The sequence below is a fragment of the Girardinichthys multiradiatus genome, chromosome 10, assembly GCF_021462225.1.
Source record: "Girardinichthys multiradiatus isolate DD_20200921_A chromosome 10, DD_fGirMul_XY1, whole genome shotgun sequence".
Lineage (NCBI taxonomy): Eukaryota > Metazoa > Chordata > Actinopteri > Cyprinodontiformes > Goodeidae > Girardinichthys > Girardinichthys multiradiatus.
In genome coordinates, this window is record NC_061803.1 from 28,489,841 (window position 1) to 28,506,585 (window position 16,745).

General features: G+C 40.0%; 1 protein-coding gene across 4 annotated transcripts in view; it reads left to right on the forward strand.

The window, feature by feature from the left end:
• The first annotated feature begins 201 nt into the window (after nucleotides 1-201).
• wu:fj29h11 (protein NO VEIN) overlaps nucleotides 202-16,745 on the forward strand; it is a 51,880-nt gene continuing 35,336 nt past the window's right edge. The window contains exons 1-9 of one of the 4 annotated variants that reach the window (XM_047376980.1): nucleotides 202-521; nucleotides 932-1,002; nucleotides 8,241-9,054; nucleotides 10,857-11,046; nucleotides 11,143-11,507; nucleotides 11,843-11,962; nucleotides 12,046-12,243; nucleotides 12,349-12,489; nucleotides 13,494-13,754. In XM_047376980.1, the coding sequence (XP_047232936.1) occupies nucleotides 8,245-9,054; nucleotides 10,857-11,046; nucleotides 11,143-11,507; nucleotides 11,843-11,962; nucleotides 12,046-12,243; nucleotides 12,349-12,489; nucleotides 13,494-13,754 (2,085 nt within the window). In that variant the 5' untranslated portion in view covers nucleotides 202-521; nucleotides 932-1,002; nucleotides 8,241-8,244. Of the gene's footprint in view, nucleotides 1,003-4,658; nucleotides 4,751-8,240; nucleotides 9,055-10,856; nucleotides 11,047-11,142; nucleotides 11,508-11,842; nucleotides 11,963-12,045; nucleotides 12,244-12,348; nucleotides 12,490-13,493; nucleotides 13,755-16,745 lie in introns of those variants that run through there. The other 3 variants (XM_047376979.1, XM_047376982.1, XM_047376981.1) reach the window with 3 other exon arrangements.

Consider the following 16,745-nt stretch of genomic DNA (forward strand, 5'->3'; position numbering starts at 1 on the left):
CCCGTACTGTCGTCGCAGTTTTAAATGTAATGCTTACCGCTAAACAAAAACAAGAAAAAAACGAACGGACTGATACACATATAGTAAGTAAATTATATAATAAATGGAGACAATGAGAATTTCTTTCTTGTGTTTTTCTACACCGGAGAACTTACATTTACTAGCTTGTAGTTCAACATGAACGCAGCATTGTGTTAGCTTGAGAGGTGGCTACGATGCTAACTTTCAATAAATGTAGCTACCAAAAGTGGCGAATTGTTGCAAAAGTGTATGTGTTCAAAGTACCAGTGCTGTGACGGAGGACCCGCTAATACATTTAAATATGCAGCTGATATAAATAATGACAAATTACGTTGTAGGACTTTTGTTATGTTCTTCTAACCTTAGTCAGCATGGGAGGTGTGCTAACCAAAACAGGCTGCTACAATCTCTTCCTCAAATTATCAGAACAAAGACACGCAAACAAAACATCAACAACTCAGGGATGTTGCCACAGTAACAGCAAGTAGCAAAATACGGTTGTATGTATTTGCTCGAATAGCTTCGTTTTCAAACGTTGCTAGCTTGTTGTATTTATCTGCTCCGTTATTTAAAAGTTACACCCAGTCATTCAATCATTTCAACATAAGTTAGGTCCCAGCTGTTATTTTCAAACTGCAAACACATTTTTGTATTGCTCTTCTAGAAGCCAACATTTACTATTCCACTGGTGTTGATGAGAGAAGCACTGGAAATACATTATGTATCGTCTTTAGCCTTTAATGTGCTATAGCACATTTCTACAACATTTATAGACATGATATAGAGTTAACTTTCCTGTATTTCTTTTGTTTTAACAACGCTGTTTAATAAAACCTTTGGTGACCGTTTTTCTGCTTTTACAAGCCTTAACTTATTTTTTATCATTCCTGATCTTTCCACGGACATTAAGCTCCAGCGTTGGGCCGAGGAAAGAGAAAGTATGATGCACTGAGAGTTTACAAGCAAGCTGACAAGTCCAAGGTATGTTGTTTTACGAACTTCTCACTGCATCCAAGAAAAAATACCAACTAATTTTGCTGCTACTTTCATTATAAGCAGTGTCGTAAAAAGCTCAAAGTTCAACTGCCTCACGGTTTCCAGGTATATATTTTTCTGCTGCTGTAAATCAAACTGATTTTCACCCTGCTTTACAGCCACTAGCAGATATGGAGTTTAGGAACTCCTTGGTATTAAATCAGCTATTTGAGGTCCTAAAAGTCGCCATAGGGGTAATTGTAATTGTGTTGGGCAATAAACCCATGCTTTATATATACAGTATCTCATAAAAGTGAGTACACCCCTCTCATTTTTGTTAATATTTTATTATATCCTTTCATGAGACAACACTTAAGACATGAAACCTTGTTACAATGTAAATTAGTCAGCGCACAGCTTGTATAACAACGTACATTTGCTGTCCCCTTAAAATACATAAACACTCAGCTGTTAATGTGTATACCACTGGAAACAAAGGTGAGTACACCCCTAAGTGAAAATTGTGTCCAGTTAGCCATATTCCCTCCCCATGGTCATGTGACTTGTTTTTGTCACAAGGTCTCTGGTGTAAATGGGGAGCAGACGTGTTAAACTTGGTGTTATCGCTCTCATACTGGTCACTGGACGTTGGCGCCTCATGGCAAAGAACTCTGAGGATCTGAAAAAAAGAATTGTTGCTCTACATAAAGATGTTCTAGGTGCAGCACAGTGGCTAACACCATACAGTGGTTTAACAGGCCAGGTTCCACTCACAATAGGCTCACCATGGTCAACCAAAGAAGTTGAGTATGTGTGCTTAGTCATATCCACAGGTTGCCTTTTCAAAATAGATGTATAAGTACTGCCAGCATTATTGCAGAGCTTGGAGGGGTGGGGAGTAAGCCTGCCAGTGAGGTATGTTGAGTTGTTTTGAGGGGACAGCAAATTTTATACAAATTATTATACATATTATACGTAAATTGGACACTGATTACATTTTATCAAAGTGTCACATCTGTGGTAATGTCCATCAGATTTTTTAAATAAAATACTTATGTGAGGGATGTACTCACTTTTGTGAGATGACGAGTACGAGTGTATATATATTTATATTTATACTCGTACTCGTCTTCTGGGTCGCGGGGGCAGCAGACTCAGTAGAGACACCCAGACTTCCCTCTGACCAGACATCTCCTCCAGCTCCTCTGGAGGGAGCCCGAGGCGTTCCCAGGCCAGTCGAGAGACATAGTCCCTCCAGCGTGTCCTGGGCCGTCCCCTGGGCCTCCTCCCAGTGGGACGTGCCTGGAACACCTCCCCAGGGAGGCGCGTTGGAGACATCTGATAAAGATGCCCGTGCCATCTCAACTGACTCCTCTCGATGTGGAGGAGCAGCGGCTCTACTCCGAGCTCCTCCTGGATGGCCGAGCTCCTCACCCTACATCTCAGGGAGTGCCCGGCCACCCTGCAGAGGAATCTCATTTCAGCTGCTCATTCCGGGATCTCGTTCTTTCGGTCAGGACCCAAAGTTTATGCTGTAGATTTTGGCTAGAGGGGGCCAGCAGGACCACGTCATCTGCAAAAAGAAGAGACAAAATTCACTGGTCCCCAAACCAGACCCCCTCCGGCTCTTGTATATTCATATATATATATATGTGTGTACAGTGGTTGGACAATGAAACTGAAACACCTGTCATTTTAGTGTGGGAGGTTTCATGGCTAAATTGGACCAGCCTGGTAGCCAGTCTTCATTGATTGAACATTGCACCAGTAAGAGCAGAGTGTGAAGGTTCAATTAGCAGGGTAGGAGCACAGTTTTGCTCAAAATGTTGAAATGCACACAACATTATGGGTGACATACCAGAGTTCAAAAGAGGACAAATTGTTGGTGCACGTCTTGCTGGTGCATCTGTGACCAAGACAGCAAGTCTTTGTGATGTATCAAGAGCCACGGTATCCAGAGTAATGTCAGCATACCACCAAGAAGGATGAACCACATCCAACAGGATTAACTGTGGATGCAAGAGGAAGTTGTCTGAAAGGGATGTTCGGGTGCTAACCCGGATTGTATCCAAAAAACCTAAAACCACGGCTGCCCAAATCACGGCAGAATTAAATGTGCACCTCAACTATCCTGTTTCCACCAGAACTGTCCGTCAGGAGCTCCACAGGGTCAATATACACGGCCGGACTGCTATAGCCAAACCTTTGGTCACTCATGCCAATGCCAAACGTTGGTTTTAATGGTGCAAGGAGCGCAAATCTTGGGCTGTGGACAATGTGACACATGTATTGTTCTCTGATGAGTCATTTACTGTTTTCCCCACATCCGGGAGAGTTACGGTGTGGAGAAGCCCCAAAGAAGCGTACCACCCAGACTGTTGCATGCCCAGAGTGAAGCATGGGGGTGGATCAGTGATGGTTTGGGCTGCCATATCATGGCATTCCCTTGGCCCAATACTTGTGCTAGATGGACGCGTCACTGCCAAGGACTACCGAACCATTCTTGAGGACCAGTTTCAGTTTCATTGTCTAACCCCTGTATATATATACATATATACATATTGAACTGGCATCTGTTTCATTACATAATGAAGGAACATGTTAATATAACCATTATTAACAACTAACTAATGAGATTCATTTTCTAAACTCATCAGAATCGAAACATAATTACCTTAAGCAATGTGGAACATTAATGATTAAAAAATGAGGTAGGGTGTGGGGTGGTACAGGGGTAAAAATGTGCGACCCATGTATAGAGGCTTCAGTCCTCAACGTGCCCCGTGAGCTGGTTCCACTCCCAGTCCAGGCACATTTGCTGCATGTCTTCCTCCTCTTCTCACCCCTTTCTTGTCAACTTACTAAAAGGAAATAAAGGCCACAAGTTCAGAAAAAAGTAAAAAAAAAAGATATACTCTCTATTAACTAGCAATATATTGATGTTCACAACTCATTCACTGTTCTGTGAGTGTGCCAATATGTTTCAGCACACAAAATACAAACAAAAATGCATGAAGAGGCTCTGTGGTGCTTTACAGGCCATGTGTGTTGTTCATCCTTTTTTAAAGCCTATCTTTATTGAAATAGTCATTTTCTGTTCCTTATTTCTTTGCACTGACCTGTGTTTTCCTTTTTTAGTTACTGTTTTGTTGTTATCACTGACAGAGCACATAGATCCACTGAAATCACACCCACCCGGTTTATTACAAAGCAGCTGAAGTGAATCAGCCGGGTTTGGCCAGGAATGAGAAACTTAAAGCCACCAGTTTCTTTTACATGACATCACTACTTGTGCTTGTTATGCTTTCCCTTCTGCTTCGTCACGTCTGTCTATGATCAATGATTCCTTATTAACACTGTGTTGGAGGAAGAAAATGAAACAATTAAATGAAATAGTCCCTCACCCAGACAGTCTTGCTGAGATTACTGTCACTAATAAAAGCAAGGCTGTGGATTGCTCCACTACACCCAGCTGCTTCAGGTTGCTCTCGGTTTGCAGTGCCTTAATCTGCGTGGTGAGGCAGGGCCCTTTCTTGGAAAATGAGACTGTGGCTGTACAGACTTGAATGAGCCTGGCTGTGAGTTTCAGTTTCATTTCTCTCTGAGCCAGCTGACTGTGAAACACAGCAGGAGAGGGTGGATAGAGGGAGGGAAGCTGGGAGGGGGTACAAAAGCTAAAGGAGGAAGCTTGCTGGTCATTGTTGGATCTGGTTAAAGAGGTGCACCGCATGTGTGTTTTCTGTTGAAGGAAAAGGTGAGAAACATCCTTTAATGCTACACTGCCTATAAAGCTGTTGTTGCTGTTCTTTAAAGCTGTACTAGTATGGCTGTTGTTTAAGTTATTCAACTCCCTGCTTAATGTAAAGTGGATTTTGAGTATTTTCTCTTGATACAAAGTGTGAAGCTGCTGGGTAGCAACATTTAAAGCTGTTCACACTTTGTTGTATTTTGTTGTTACAAAGTGTTGACAGTTTTGACATTAATGACTAGTAAAACCACATTTTCTATTAATAGAATTATTTATTAAATAAATACTGTAGATACTGATATATCTACAGTAAATCTAAGCTGATAGGTTTCACCTTGTTTGCACGCACTGTTTACTGCAGATTAAGTGTGATTCAGTCTGGGATCACTCCTTCATTCTTCCCTAACATGGCCCACTGCTTATTTAGAGCTGTTCTCTGTATTTACGCTCACCTTCCTCTTATGTGTTGTTCCTTGGTGGTTCTGTTTGTTTTCTTTCTGCTTTTTTGTTTTTTGCATTCTCAGAAGTTCTCCTCTGCCTAATTAACCTCAACCCATTGAAAACCATTTTGGGATCCTCTTGGGTACTGGTTTTCCAAATGAAAAGCTGAATGGACTGTTTTTTTTTTGGACAATATATCAATATATGTACCTGGGTTTATTTGACTAGAAAAGCAGACAGGATCCTTTCAGCTGAGATGTTAATCTACTGACATCCTGTTGTTGCATTGACCTAATTCAGTCTCATTGTAGATACATTGCATAGGAGTTTAAAATAATCTTGTTTTGTAATACATAAAATGTAAACATCTTGTGTGGTACCTCACATTTTCCATTTAAAAAAGATTTAACACAGAAAATGTGGCCATAAAAAGAAGGAGATTTCTTTTTTAAATTGTCCATCCACATCAACCACAGGGCATTCTGAAATTGGGTTTCAGAGCTGCACAAATTGCCCCTGGGCCACATTTTGGACACCCCTGCCATGCATTAGCACTCTGTATATCCACACTTAATACAGATTTTATAGACCATGATTCTAAAACATGCAGAGATTTGTGGGGACATCTTGATGATGGAATAGAAAAAGAAAAGTGTGGGTTAATATTAGCTGATATTTACTTCTTCGTTTTGTAATACAAGATAAATCGATGCATCCACCAAATAAAAAGTAAATTGAACATTAGCCAGTTGTATTTGTAATTTCTAAGTGGGTATTTCTTGAATATTAAAATGTTGCCTTTCTGATCTTCTTTTCACAGTAACAAAACTATAAAAAGCTTGTATTAGTTGATTTATTAGTCAGTCTACCTGCTCAGGTGAAGCCTGCAGTCAGCTGCTTAACAGAAATGCTCACCATAGCTTGCCAACTATTATTTTAAATGAGTTTTGACATAATTACAGGTCCTTCTCAAAATATTAGCATATTGTGATAAAGTTAATTATTTTCCATAATGTCATGATGAAAATTTAACATTCATATATTTTAGATTCATTGCACACTAACTGAAATATTTCAGGTCTTTTATTGTCTTAATATGAATGATTTTGGCATACAGCTCATGAAAACCCAAAATTCATATCTCACAAAATTAGCATATTTCATCCGACCAATAAAAGAAAAGTGTTTTTAATACAAAAAACGTCAACCTTCAAATAATAATGTACAGTTATGCACTCAATACTTGGTCAGGAATCCTTTTGCAGAAATGACTGCTTCAATGCGGCGTGGCATGGAGGCAATCAGCCTGTAGCACTGCTGAGGTCTTATGGAGGCCCAGGATGCTTCGATAGCGGCCTTTAGCTCATCCAGAGTGTCGGGTCTTGAGTCTCTCAACGTTCTCTTCACAATATCCCACAGATTCTCTATGGGGTTCAGGTCAGGAGAGTTGGCAGGCCAATTGAGCACAGTGATACCATGGTCAGTAAACCATTTACCAGTGGTTTTGGCACTGTGAGCAGGTGCCAGGTCGTGCTGAAAAATGAAATCTTCATCTCCATAAAGCTTTTCAGCAGATGGAAGCATGAAGCGCTCCAAAATCTCCTGATAGCTAGCTGCATTGACCCTGCCCTTGATAAAACACAGTGGACCAACACCAGCAGCTGACACGGTACCCCAGACCATCACTGACTGTGGGTACTTGACACTGAACGTCTGGCAGTTCCTTCTCCCCAGTCTTCCTCTAGACTCTGGCACCTTGATTTCCGAATGACATGCAGAATTTGCTTTCATCCGAAAAAAGTACTTTGGACCACTGAGCAACAGTCCAGTGCTGCTTCTCTGTAGCCCAGGTCAGGCGCTTCTGCCGCTGTTTCTGGTTCAAAAGTGGCTTGACCTGGGGAATGTGGCACCTGTAGCCCATTTCCTGCACACGCCTGTGCACGGTGGCTCTGGATGTTTCTACTCCAGACTCAGTCCACTGCTTCCGCAGGTCCCCCAAGGTCTGGAATCGGCCCTTCTCCACAATCTTCCTCAGGGTCCGGTCACCTCTTCTCGTTGTGCAGCGTTTTCTGCCACACTTTTTCCTTCCCACAGACTTCCCACTGAGGTGCCTTGATACAGCACTCTGGGAACAGCCTATTCGTTCAGAAATTTCTTTCTGTGTCTTACCCTCTTGCTTGAGGGTGTCAATAGTGGCCTTCTGGACAGCAGTCAGGTCGGCAGTCTTACCCATGATTGGGGTTTTGAGTGATGAACCAGGCTGGGAGTTTTAAAGGCCTCAGGAATCTTTTGCAGGTGTTTAGAGTTAACTCGTTGATTCAGATGATTAGGTTCATAGCTCGTTTAGAAACCCTTTTAATGATATGCTAGTTTGGTGAGATAGGAATTTTGGGTTTTCATGAGCTGTATGCCAAAATCATCCGTATTAAGACAATAAAAGACCTGAAATATTTCAGTTAGTGTGCAATGAATCTAAAATATATGAATGTTAAATTTTCATCATGACATTATGGAAAATAATGAACTTTATCACAATATGCTAATATTTTGAGAAGGACCTATATAGAGATAGATGGGGCTTTTTAGGTTTACACATCATGACTGTATTTGCTTCTCGCTACCAGAAATATTTTTTGAAATATTTTCCAGTATTGTTTCCAAACAGCCCAGTATGTCTTTGTTGTGTGCAAGAGCAAAGTATACTAACCTACTTTCAGCCAGCTTACTGGCAGTGTCCAGCAGCAGGTGGGTGACGCACAACCCTGCCTTTTATCTATTTCACATTTAGCCTGAGAAAACTTTGATCATTCCAAAGCTTTCTCTTGCATCTCATTAAACTGATTTAAAACTGTTTGAACAGTTTGAGGGAAAAACTGTAACTTTTTAAAATATTTTATTATTTTATTTAGGTTTCATTATTTGATTTAGACTTAGGATGGGAAAAGGAGAGACTGATGGCAGGGAAAAGGAGACGTCTATGCTGATAGTGGTAAATTACTGGCAAACTGCTGTTCAGCATTGATGCATTAATGGAGGTCTCTTTTCCCTTTTGTAGCGAGATGGAGAACGTTCTGGAAAACGTAGTTGCTTTGGTGAAGGAGCACCAGGATGGCATACCACTGACAAAAATGTCCCAGTTCTACAACCAGACATATCACACTAACCTAGCTATACGTGACTTAAACTTTAACTCCATGCTGAGCATGGTTTCTTCTCTCGAGGACCTGCTAGTGGAGGGAAATGTGGTGTTTCACAAGGAACATTGTCGTCAAAGCCAGGATGCTGCTGGAGCTGGATTTAGACCACCAGCATCTCAAACGGAGGCATCAACAAAACCTCAAACAAAAAAGAAAAAGAAGGCAAAAATTCTGCAAAATGTTGTTGGCTTGATAAAGGAACATCCTGAGGGGATTCTCCTGAAGAACGTAGCGATATTCTATAGCCAGACATACAAGAAGAAGTTGTCCCTATCTTCTTTGGGTTTCGCAAATATGTCAGGTCTTGTAGAATCTCTGAAAGGGGATCTAGTTGTGAAGGGGGAGATGGTTTTCCATAAGATTTACCTCTCTGAAGGTCAGCCTGTGGCTGGAACATTAACAAAAATCAAAGAAGACAGTCGCCCCACAATACCACAGCCACCACAATCTCTCAAGGAGAGCGGAAACAGTAACCTAACACCTCAAGCACCTGCGTCCCAGTGGGATAACAGCCCTCACAGTGTAGCTCCTCTTCAGTCAGTGATGAGCTTTCTTGGCTCCTCGTTGATTGGCTCTTCCCCAAACCATTGCATTCCTGGAATCCCACCTGTTGCTGCATCCCAGCCAGCTAACCTGCTGACCCACGAGGAGTTGTACCAGAGAGTGATGGAGGTGAGTTTTTGCACTAAACCACTAATTTCACAATTTGTATTCAGATATAATCCTTAATAACTTAACATGTGAGTTTAAATTAAACTAAAGTTGCAGAATAGAATAAGCAAAGCAATGAGGTAAACTCCTGTTTGAATGTAGGTTTAAAGAAGAAGGGTTATATTGTGCTTCATGAAGAGCCCCTGTATAGATGAATAAAAATGTCTTATCTTTGTTGATGCAACTAAATATAGTGTTCACACTCAGTCCATTTTATTGAGGTGTTGTGAAAGGATTTTGTAAGATCGCTTTGAAATATCTTAGGTCAAATAAGTTTCAAAATGTCCTTTTTTTTAACAGACAGATTACTGGAAGTTTGAAGGCATAGTTCCTCATTACAGATTTAGCAAAACAATGTGGAGACAAATATTAATAAAACTAGTTTCAAGTAGGGCTTTACTAATATGTGCAAAAGAACTGATCATTCATTTTTTAGTACATTTACTTCACCCTTCATAATTATTGCAAAAAATGTGTGAAAAGCTTTAAAAGACGTTTGTCTTTTGTTGCGGAAGCATAATGCCATGTTGAAATTATCTTTCTAGATCGATCAGAGCCATTGGTTCTGTCTTCTGCTCTCTTTATTTTAGTTCAGCCTACAGGTTTTCTGTAGGATTTAGGATTTCAGGGGACTAAGATGGCCGGTTAAGAAGGTTTATCTTCTGTCTTGACATAGCCATATGTTTTGAATCAATATCCTCCTGAAAGACCCCAATATAGGCCCATTTTCAGTTTACTCATAGAATTCACTAGATTTTTATTTAAAGTGTCCTTGTATCTCCATCAGATTATAATGGTATGCACTCTAACAAGGTTCACAAAAAGAGAGGCCCACAGCATCACAGATCTACACCAGAAATAACAACATAGTGGAAGACATAAAGTGCTTTCCATGTTGTCATCCTTTGTTTCACACCAAATCCACCTGGAGTGTTTGTTGCTTATAAACTCAATCTTAGTCGCATTTGAGACTTAAGTAGAGTTTAGAAAACTCTATATGTTCATATTTGTGTCAGTAGGACAGAAAAGGCATTTTTTGACACTCCTGAACAACCAGTGGCCATGTAGATAGTGTCTATTGGTCGTTTTGGAGAGCTGGTGACCTCAAGATGCCATTTTTTGCTGCAGTTGGAGATAATTTTGTACTTCCTTTACAACCCTGCTCAGTGCGCGTAATGACAAAAATAAATACCTAGCCTTAAATCTCACAGTTTAAGTTCCTTTAAACTCCAGCTGTGACATTATTTATCTAACTGTAGATACTGGTAACTTTAGGCGAGTAGCTGTTTTATTGTAGCCACGTCATGACTTATGAACATCATCACAGATCTGCCGTAGCTAAATGGCATGTTTTCTTGTGTTTCCTATTTTGAAGAGTGGGTAGGGGGATTGTACCCGCATGTTATGTCATTTTTAAACCCCAGGAAACAGAAGGTCATGAATTAGTATTCATACGTTTCTAAACACAAATTAAAATGTGAATTGTAAATGAAATTAAGACTTTCAAGTGAATGTGTTTTATAGAAAATGATATGGATTCCAGTTAGTGAAGAGGTCTATTTACTAAAAAAACAAACATTTCATAACATGGGTTTTTCTTTTATTTACAAATTGGACCTTTTTGCATTTTTCAGCGTGAAATTATGTTCCTGCAGTGAAAGAAAGAAATAATTTTAAGACGTTTTTACCAGAGTGCCAGTATTTATAGAAGTTGCTGAATCCGCATTTGAAAACTGATCAGCAACTTCACTAATGTGTTCCAGGTAATAAAGACATATCAACCAGCAACCCCAACAATGGAGCAGCTCCAAACCTGCTACTCTCAAAAGTTTGACGAACCATTTCCACTCAGGCAGTACATGTCGCTGTATGACAACTGGGAAGCAAAGAAGCTGCCGGCTCAAGCTGAGTCAGCAGCAAATTCCAAGACTAATGCATGGCAGACAACCGAAGGTAGCCACACATGGTAGCTTTCAGTTTTAATCATAATTCATATTGTCATTGCCTGTAACTTAAAAAAAACCTGTTTGTTACCATTCTTTCTTACAGCAACACAAAATCATACAAAGGGCGCTGAAGAAGAGACGCGACCTGCAGATGGACCTACCCTGCTCACTGCAGATGACTTCCCAGTCCTGGGAGCAAGCAAGGCTGTGCCCACAGAGAAGAAAAGCAAAGTAAAAGAAGCCAACGAGAAGGAGGCCAGTGCGTTTGTGTTTAGAGAAAGGCATTATGCCCAGCAGAGGGAGGTCCACAGAAGCAACATGCGGGCCGTGGAGGCCATGGAGGAGGAGGATGAGGATCCCAAGTTGAGAAGGAGGAACAGGGCCATGGATCCAGAATGGATCAACAGTGTGACGGAGAGCGTGATACGAGAAATCGCCTCTGATGGAGAGCTCGTCACTAAAGAAAAGGTGAAATAGAACAAAATAAAAAACCCTTTGTTTTCTTGGGTTTTTGACGTAGGAAGTAGCAGCAATCATTGGGATTTGTTTAAATTCAGTTAAATTATTTAAAGCTGACATTGCGGTTAGGGTTAGGCTTACAGAAGCAATTGTTGATGAGTAGTGTTTGTTTTTCTTTTTTTTGTATTTGGATCACCAGTTTTCTTAGGGTTTTACATTTTCACCTGCTGCAGGTGAAATAGCTGGAAAATAAAATTGAGAAAGATCTGCTCATAAAGTTGAAGAAAACTAGAGAAATTCAATGTTGCTTTTTTTATTTTCCTGTTCTCAACAACTTCTTCTAGGTGATATCCCGAGTTTGCACCATGATTCCTTCTTTAGACCCAGGAATGCTAAAACCTAGGACTGTTCCAGCTCTAAAAAACCTTCTATACCTCACAAGAGAGATCAACATGTTCATAGAGGTGGGCACACACGTTTAGTATTATCTCCTTAATATTTGAGTGTTAAGCTGCTATGTTGAGAAGATTTTTGCTCTTTATATAAGGCTACCGAGGCAGTGACGTCAATCTGTACGCTGTATGAGCTGGGTCAATCACTGGCAGGCCTGAAGGACAAGAAGCGCTACGAGGAGCTGAACTTGGGGCCCCTGTGCAAGCTCCCTCTCATACATCGCATGTTCAAGATTGACAGCAACACTAAAGATGATGATATCCATGAGATTGAGACTGTAGACATCTTAAAGGTGCTACTCAAGAAAATCCAAGTTATAGCTGACAAAGTGAAATACAGACCATTCTAAAGACTGATGAAAATCCATATTTCTAACATATCTTTTCTTTTTTTTTAGCAAATTAACATTTTTAGGAGAAGGAATTCAAAGCAAAGGTTAGACCTGGCTGAGTTTCTGAAGCATCTGGCTGATCATTACAGCTGTGATTCTCCATACAAGCTGGGGATCCGGATACACAGCTTCGGGCTGCCGATTTCGGTAAAACAGCGGTTGACTAATTCCTGTTTTCAGCTAAGGACGTGTTATTTTAATCATGTGCGCTTGTCTATATGATGGCAGCTCTCCTTATCCGCTTGGAGTAAATATCTTAGCAAAATTAGTTAAATGTGTGAGGAAAATATTTTCAAAACGTTTCAGGTCATTTGATGGAGAGGAAATAGAATTTAAAGCAGTAAAAAAGTGAAAGCCAAATAAAGTAAACCAAAACGTAAATAAATGTAAAATCAATCTCAGATAGCAGCACAGAATTTGACCCTATAAAAGGTTTAATTCTGTCACAGATGACAGGCTAACTTTACGACTTATATTTCTGACTTGTTTCAAGCAACTATGCTTCTGCCAGTTGTTTTAGTTATACACTGACATACATAAATACCTGAAATGTTAATTAGTGACACCAATTAGCATTTTTACGTTTAATTCTTGGTTCAAATGCTTTGAGAATAAAATGACACATTCTTTTACTTCTTTAACTTCATGCGACGTAGGAATGTTCGTGTTCTAGATACTGATCCAAGTAATTTGCTGATGCTGAGTCCAAGCCCAGTAACTCATTAAAATCAGCATAATCTATATGGTTAGAAACTCAGTAACTGTAAAGTCTAGTGAAATAAAACAGTACATTTTATCTGTATTAAGGCATTAATCATCAGTATTGCATCATATTTTTATTGAGGTTGTATCAGATAAAGTTGTTCCCCAGGTAAGTGAGAGGCTAAATTTAGGGCTTTGCTTTGAACGCCTTAAAATGTAATGACTAGTGTTTCAGTTGCTCTCTGTTTAGCTATAAAGATTAATTTGTTAGACACTTAATGTAAAACAATGTACACATAAACTATTAATCTACTATCAACCAATGTCCACAAATGAACCTTAATGTACCTTAAATTGGTCATTATGAAAGACAGACCAAACCTAGGTCTTCTTGTACTTAATCTAGATTGCTAGCTTATTTAAATCTCTGGTTTGTGTGTTCTCTGAAGAGCCTGATCAAGGTCAGCCGATGTGAGCAAACCATTATGGAGCGTGCCAGGGAGGTCATCCAGAAAGAGTTCGAGGAGGAGACCATGGACCGACTGAGAAAGATCAAAAGGAGTGTTTTAGAACCAATGCAAGGCACAGGTTCTTTCTCCTCTACAAGAAACTTGGATCTCAGGAAAAAGTATGCCTCTATGCCAGCAGGTGATGTCGTGCTGGAGGTCTTGTCAAACGCCCAGGGAGTGTTTAGTCCCAGGATGGTCAAGGTGGGTGCCAGACACTGACAAATGCACTCTATTAACAATCGAGGTAGGAGAAATCGGCTACCTCTTCCACAGTTAGTCCCTAATTCACTGCTCACAGCTGCAGGGTGGTGATTCTGCTAAGTCTTTCAGCATGAGCCTTCAGGGCAGCTCTTTAGACTGAAGCTCATTAAAGTCCTACGCATTATCTCATAATCCTTAATTAGGTTGGAAAATTGCTGGATTTAACATCTTACACACATCTTCCTCTTTAATTGGAGGACTAAACTCATGATGGGAGCTTCCACGTTAATGTTGGGGGTTTATTATTACTGTTAGGATAGGAATCTATCCTGTTTATAATGCAGTTTGTGGTACCAACATTGTTAAAATACTTCAGTCTGAAGTCATGTGTTCTCTTCATGTACAGAAAAACATCTAACAATGAGGTAGACCTCAGATGAACAAATCACTTTTTTTATGTCAGTTTTTATTGTATTGGAAAAACATTTGAGCAAGAAAAAGAAAAACAATGTGATAAACCAAGTCAACCTTACTGACCTTAAATTATTTAAGTGGTTAAGTAGCAACCAAGTTTTGTTTATTATTGATTAACTGATTAGAAGCAAGTAGGAGCTCCTCTAGAAAAGTTCAAACTTCCTACAGTTAAGTCCTCTGGAACATTTAGGTCTGTTTCAACACAATGCCAAGAAGGAAAGACATTAGCAATGGCATCAACAATTTTAGGTGCCCATCAGCAGTTTTATTGCCAAAGATCTGGAGAACATTATGTTGCAGCTAGAAGATGAGATGATGAGTGTTCCAACTGCTGGAGTGGACGTCCCATTAAGTTCATGTTAAAGAAGACCAACCACAGCATATCAGCAAAAATACTTCTTAGCACCTATACATGAGATTCTCACAGAATGATAACATTGAGTCAAAATAGCACCATCTCTCTGTATTATCTCAAAAATCTACAAAGGAAATGTATAACCTGATGTAAATCATACATTATTCCTACTGCTGCAAATATGTCATAACACTATGATTATTACCATTATACTAATGCTATATTTAATGCATAGACTGTAGCAAAAATCTAGAATAAACATCTGCTAACTTACTCCACAGAACATTTTACCTTTTCGATGTTCTGCTTTTCTTAGAGTAACATACATGTAATAAATAGATATTAGCTGGTTAATTAGCCAGGCTATTATTGAAGGTACAACCTGCAGTCGGCCGGTTAGCAGACATGCTGATCGTAGCTTGCCAACAATAGATACGCTAATAGCTGATGAGTGCCTCTGTCACAGTGGGGTTTTGGGGTGGACCGAAGCGCAGGCAAGAGCTTGGTAGCAGCATTTCAAGCAGTCTTCAGTTTTAATCATAGGAAGCAAAACGTAACAAAACTCACTGCAGGTACAAGCATGAAACAGTCCAAAACTTACGAGTATCACTGCAGGAACGTAGCAAAGGCTGAACTTAATCAGGGGTTGTGATCGGGTGTGAATTGAGGAACCAGCAAAGGACAATGAAACAAAACCAACTAATATACAGAGCGAGAACAAAGGCAGGTAATCAGGGAACTAAGAACAGGTGTGACAAGGAGGCAGGAAGGCAGAGGGAACAGGTGAAAACAATACATAGATTAAAACATGACGAGGGACTAACACTACCAAAACGAAGCTATAAACAAATAACCGAATGAAGTATGAGAGTAAAGAATAATCATGAACCGAGAAACTAGAGGGAACATAAGAAACACCATAACCTAAGAATGAACAAGGAACCCATAAAGCAAAACAGATTACAGAGTAACAAAACCTAACACCACACAGACTGAACTGACAGGAAGGGAAGCAGAGAACATGAGGACTAGGATGTAAACAAACAAAATGTAAACAATAAGTAAACACAACCTAACCAGAGGGCTGGAGAAATAAGATAAACAGAGCACCATAATAATAAGAATAGCAATAATGACAACAAAGAGAAAACCATACTAAGTCATAACTAAGAAAGATAACACTGACTAAAGGAGCTATGAACGAGGAGGAAGAGAAACACAACCTAACACTCAAAATAACTGAGGAGAAAACAAAACAAAGCCAACACAAAGTCCAAAAGGTGACACACCCTGACAGCCTCCTCTTTCGTTTCCACACCTTGACTGTTTTTTGCTACTGCATATAGATCAAAGTATCTAAATTCGCTTTTCTTATTAGTGATGGAATAGGAAGCTTCTTTCAGCCAGCCGACAGGCAGTATACAACATATGGGGGAGGGGGAACGCTGAGTTACTCTAAGCTCCATACTGCCGGTGTTACGTCGATTCGCGTTTCCCCATCAGATACGGTTTCCCCAGCGTCTCCTCGCCGCTCACGCGGCAAAAAAGGTGCGTGCTTGTTCAGCGCTCGTAACCAGTGCGCCGTGCTTGCGCCGCAGGAGATCTACGGACACAGTGAAAGCTCAAACAACGTGTTTCGGCAAAGCTGTCCCACTTTTTTGCAACTGTGCTATATATATATACATACAGAAATATATATATATAGAGAGACAGAGAAATAGAAAGAGAGGTTTCAATCATTTTCTGAGGTGTGTTAGGTTATTATGAGGCCAAATGTGATTCAGTTGATATCACTCAGGTTTAAACCATAAAAGATCAAACTCATGAAAAAAGCATCAGGTCTGATGCTCCAAGAATGAGATAAAGCTGAATGGAGTCATATTTCAGTGGATTTAGTTGAATTTTAGTTCTCTGTAATTTATTATTGTCGATTGAAAAAGTTTGCGTGGTTTCCGAACATTTTTGCGATAGGTCAACAGTTTGCATCGATTTACGCACACTTTGACGCAACGTTAATTTTAGTACATGCCGAGTTGACTGTAGCTTGTTTGTTACATCAAAGAAAGTAAAGAGTGAAATGTGAGGACCTCTGTCCTACAGCTGAAGTTTTACCAAATCTTTGTTGAACATTAGGAAATACAGCAGCAGATATAAAACTGGAT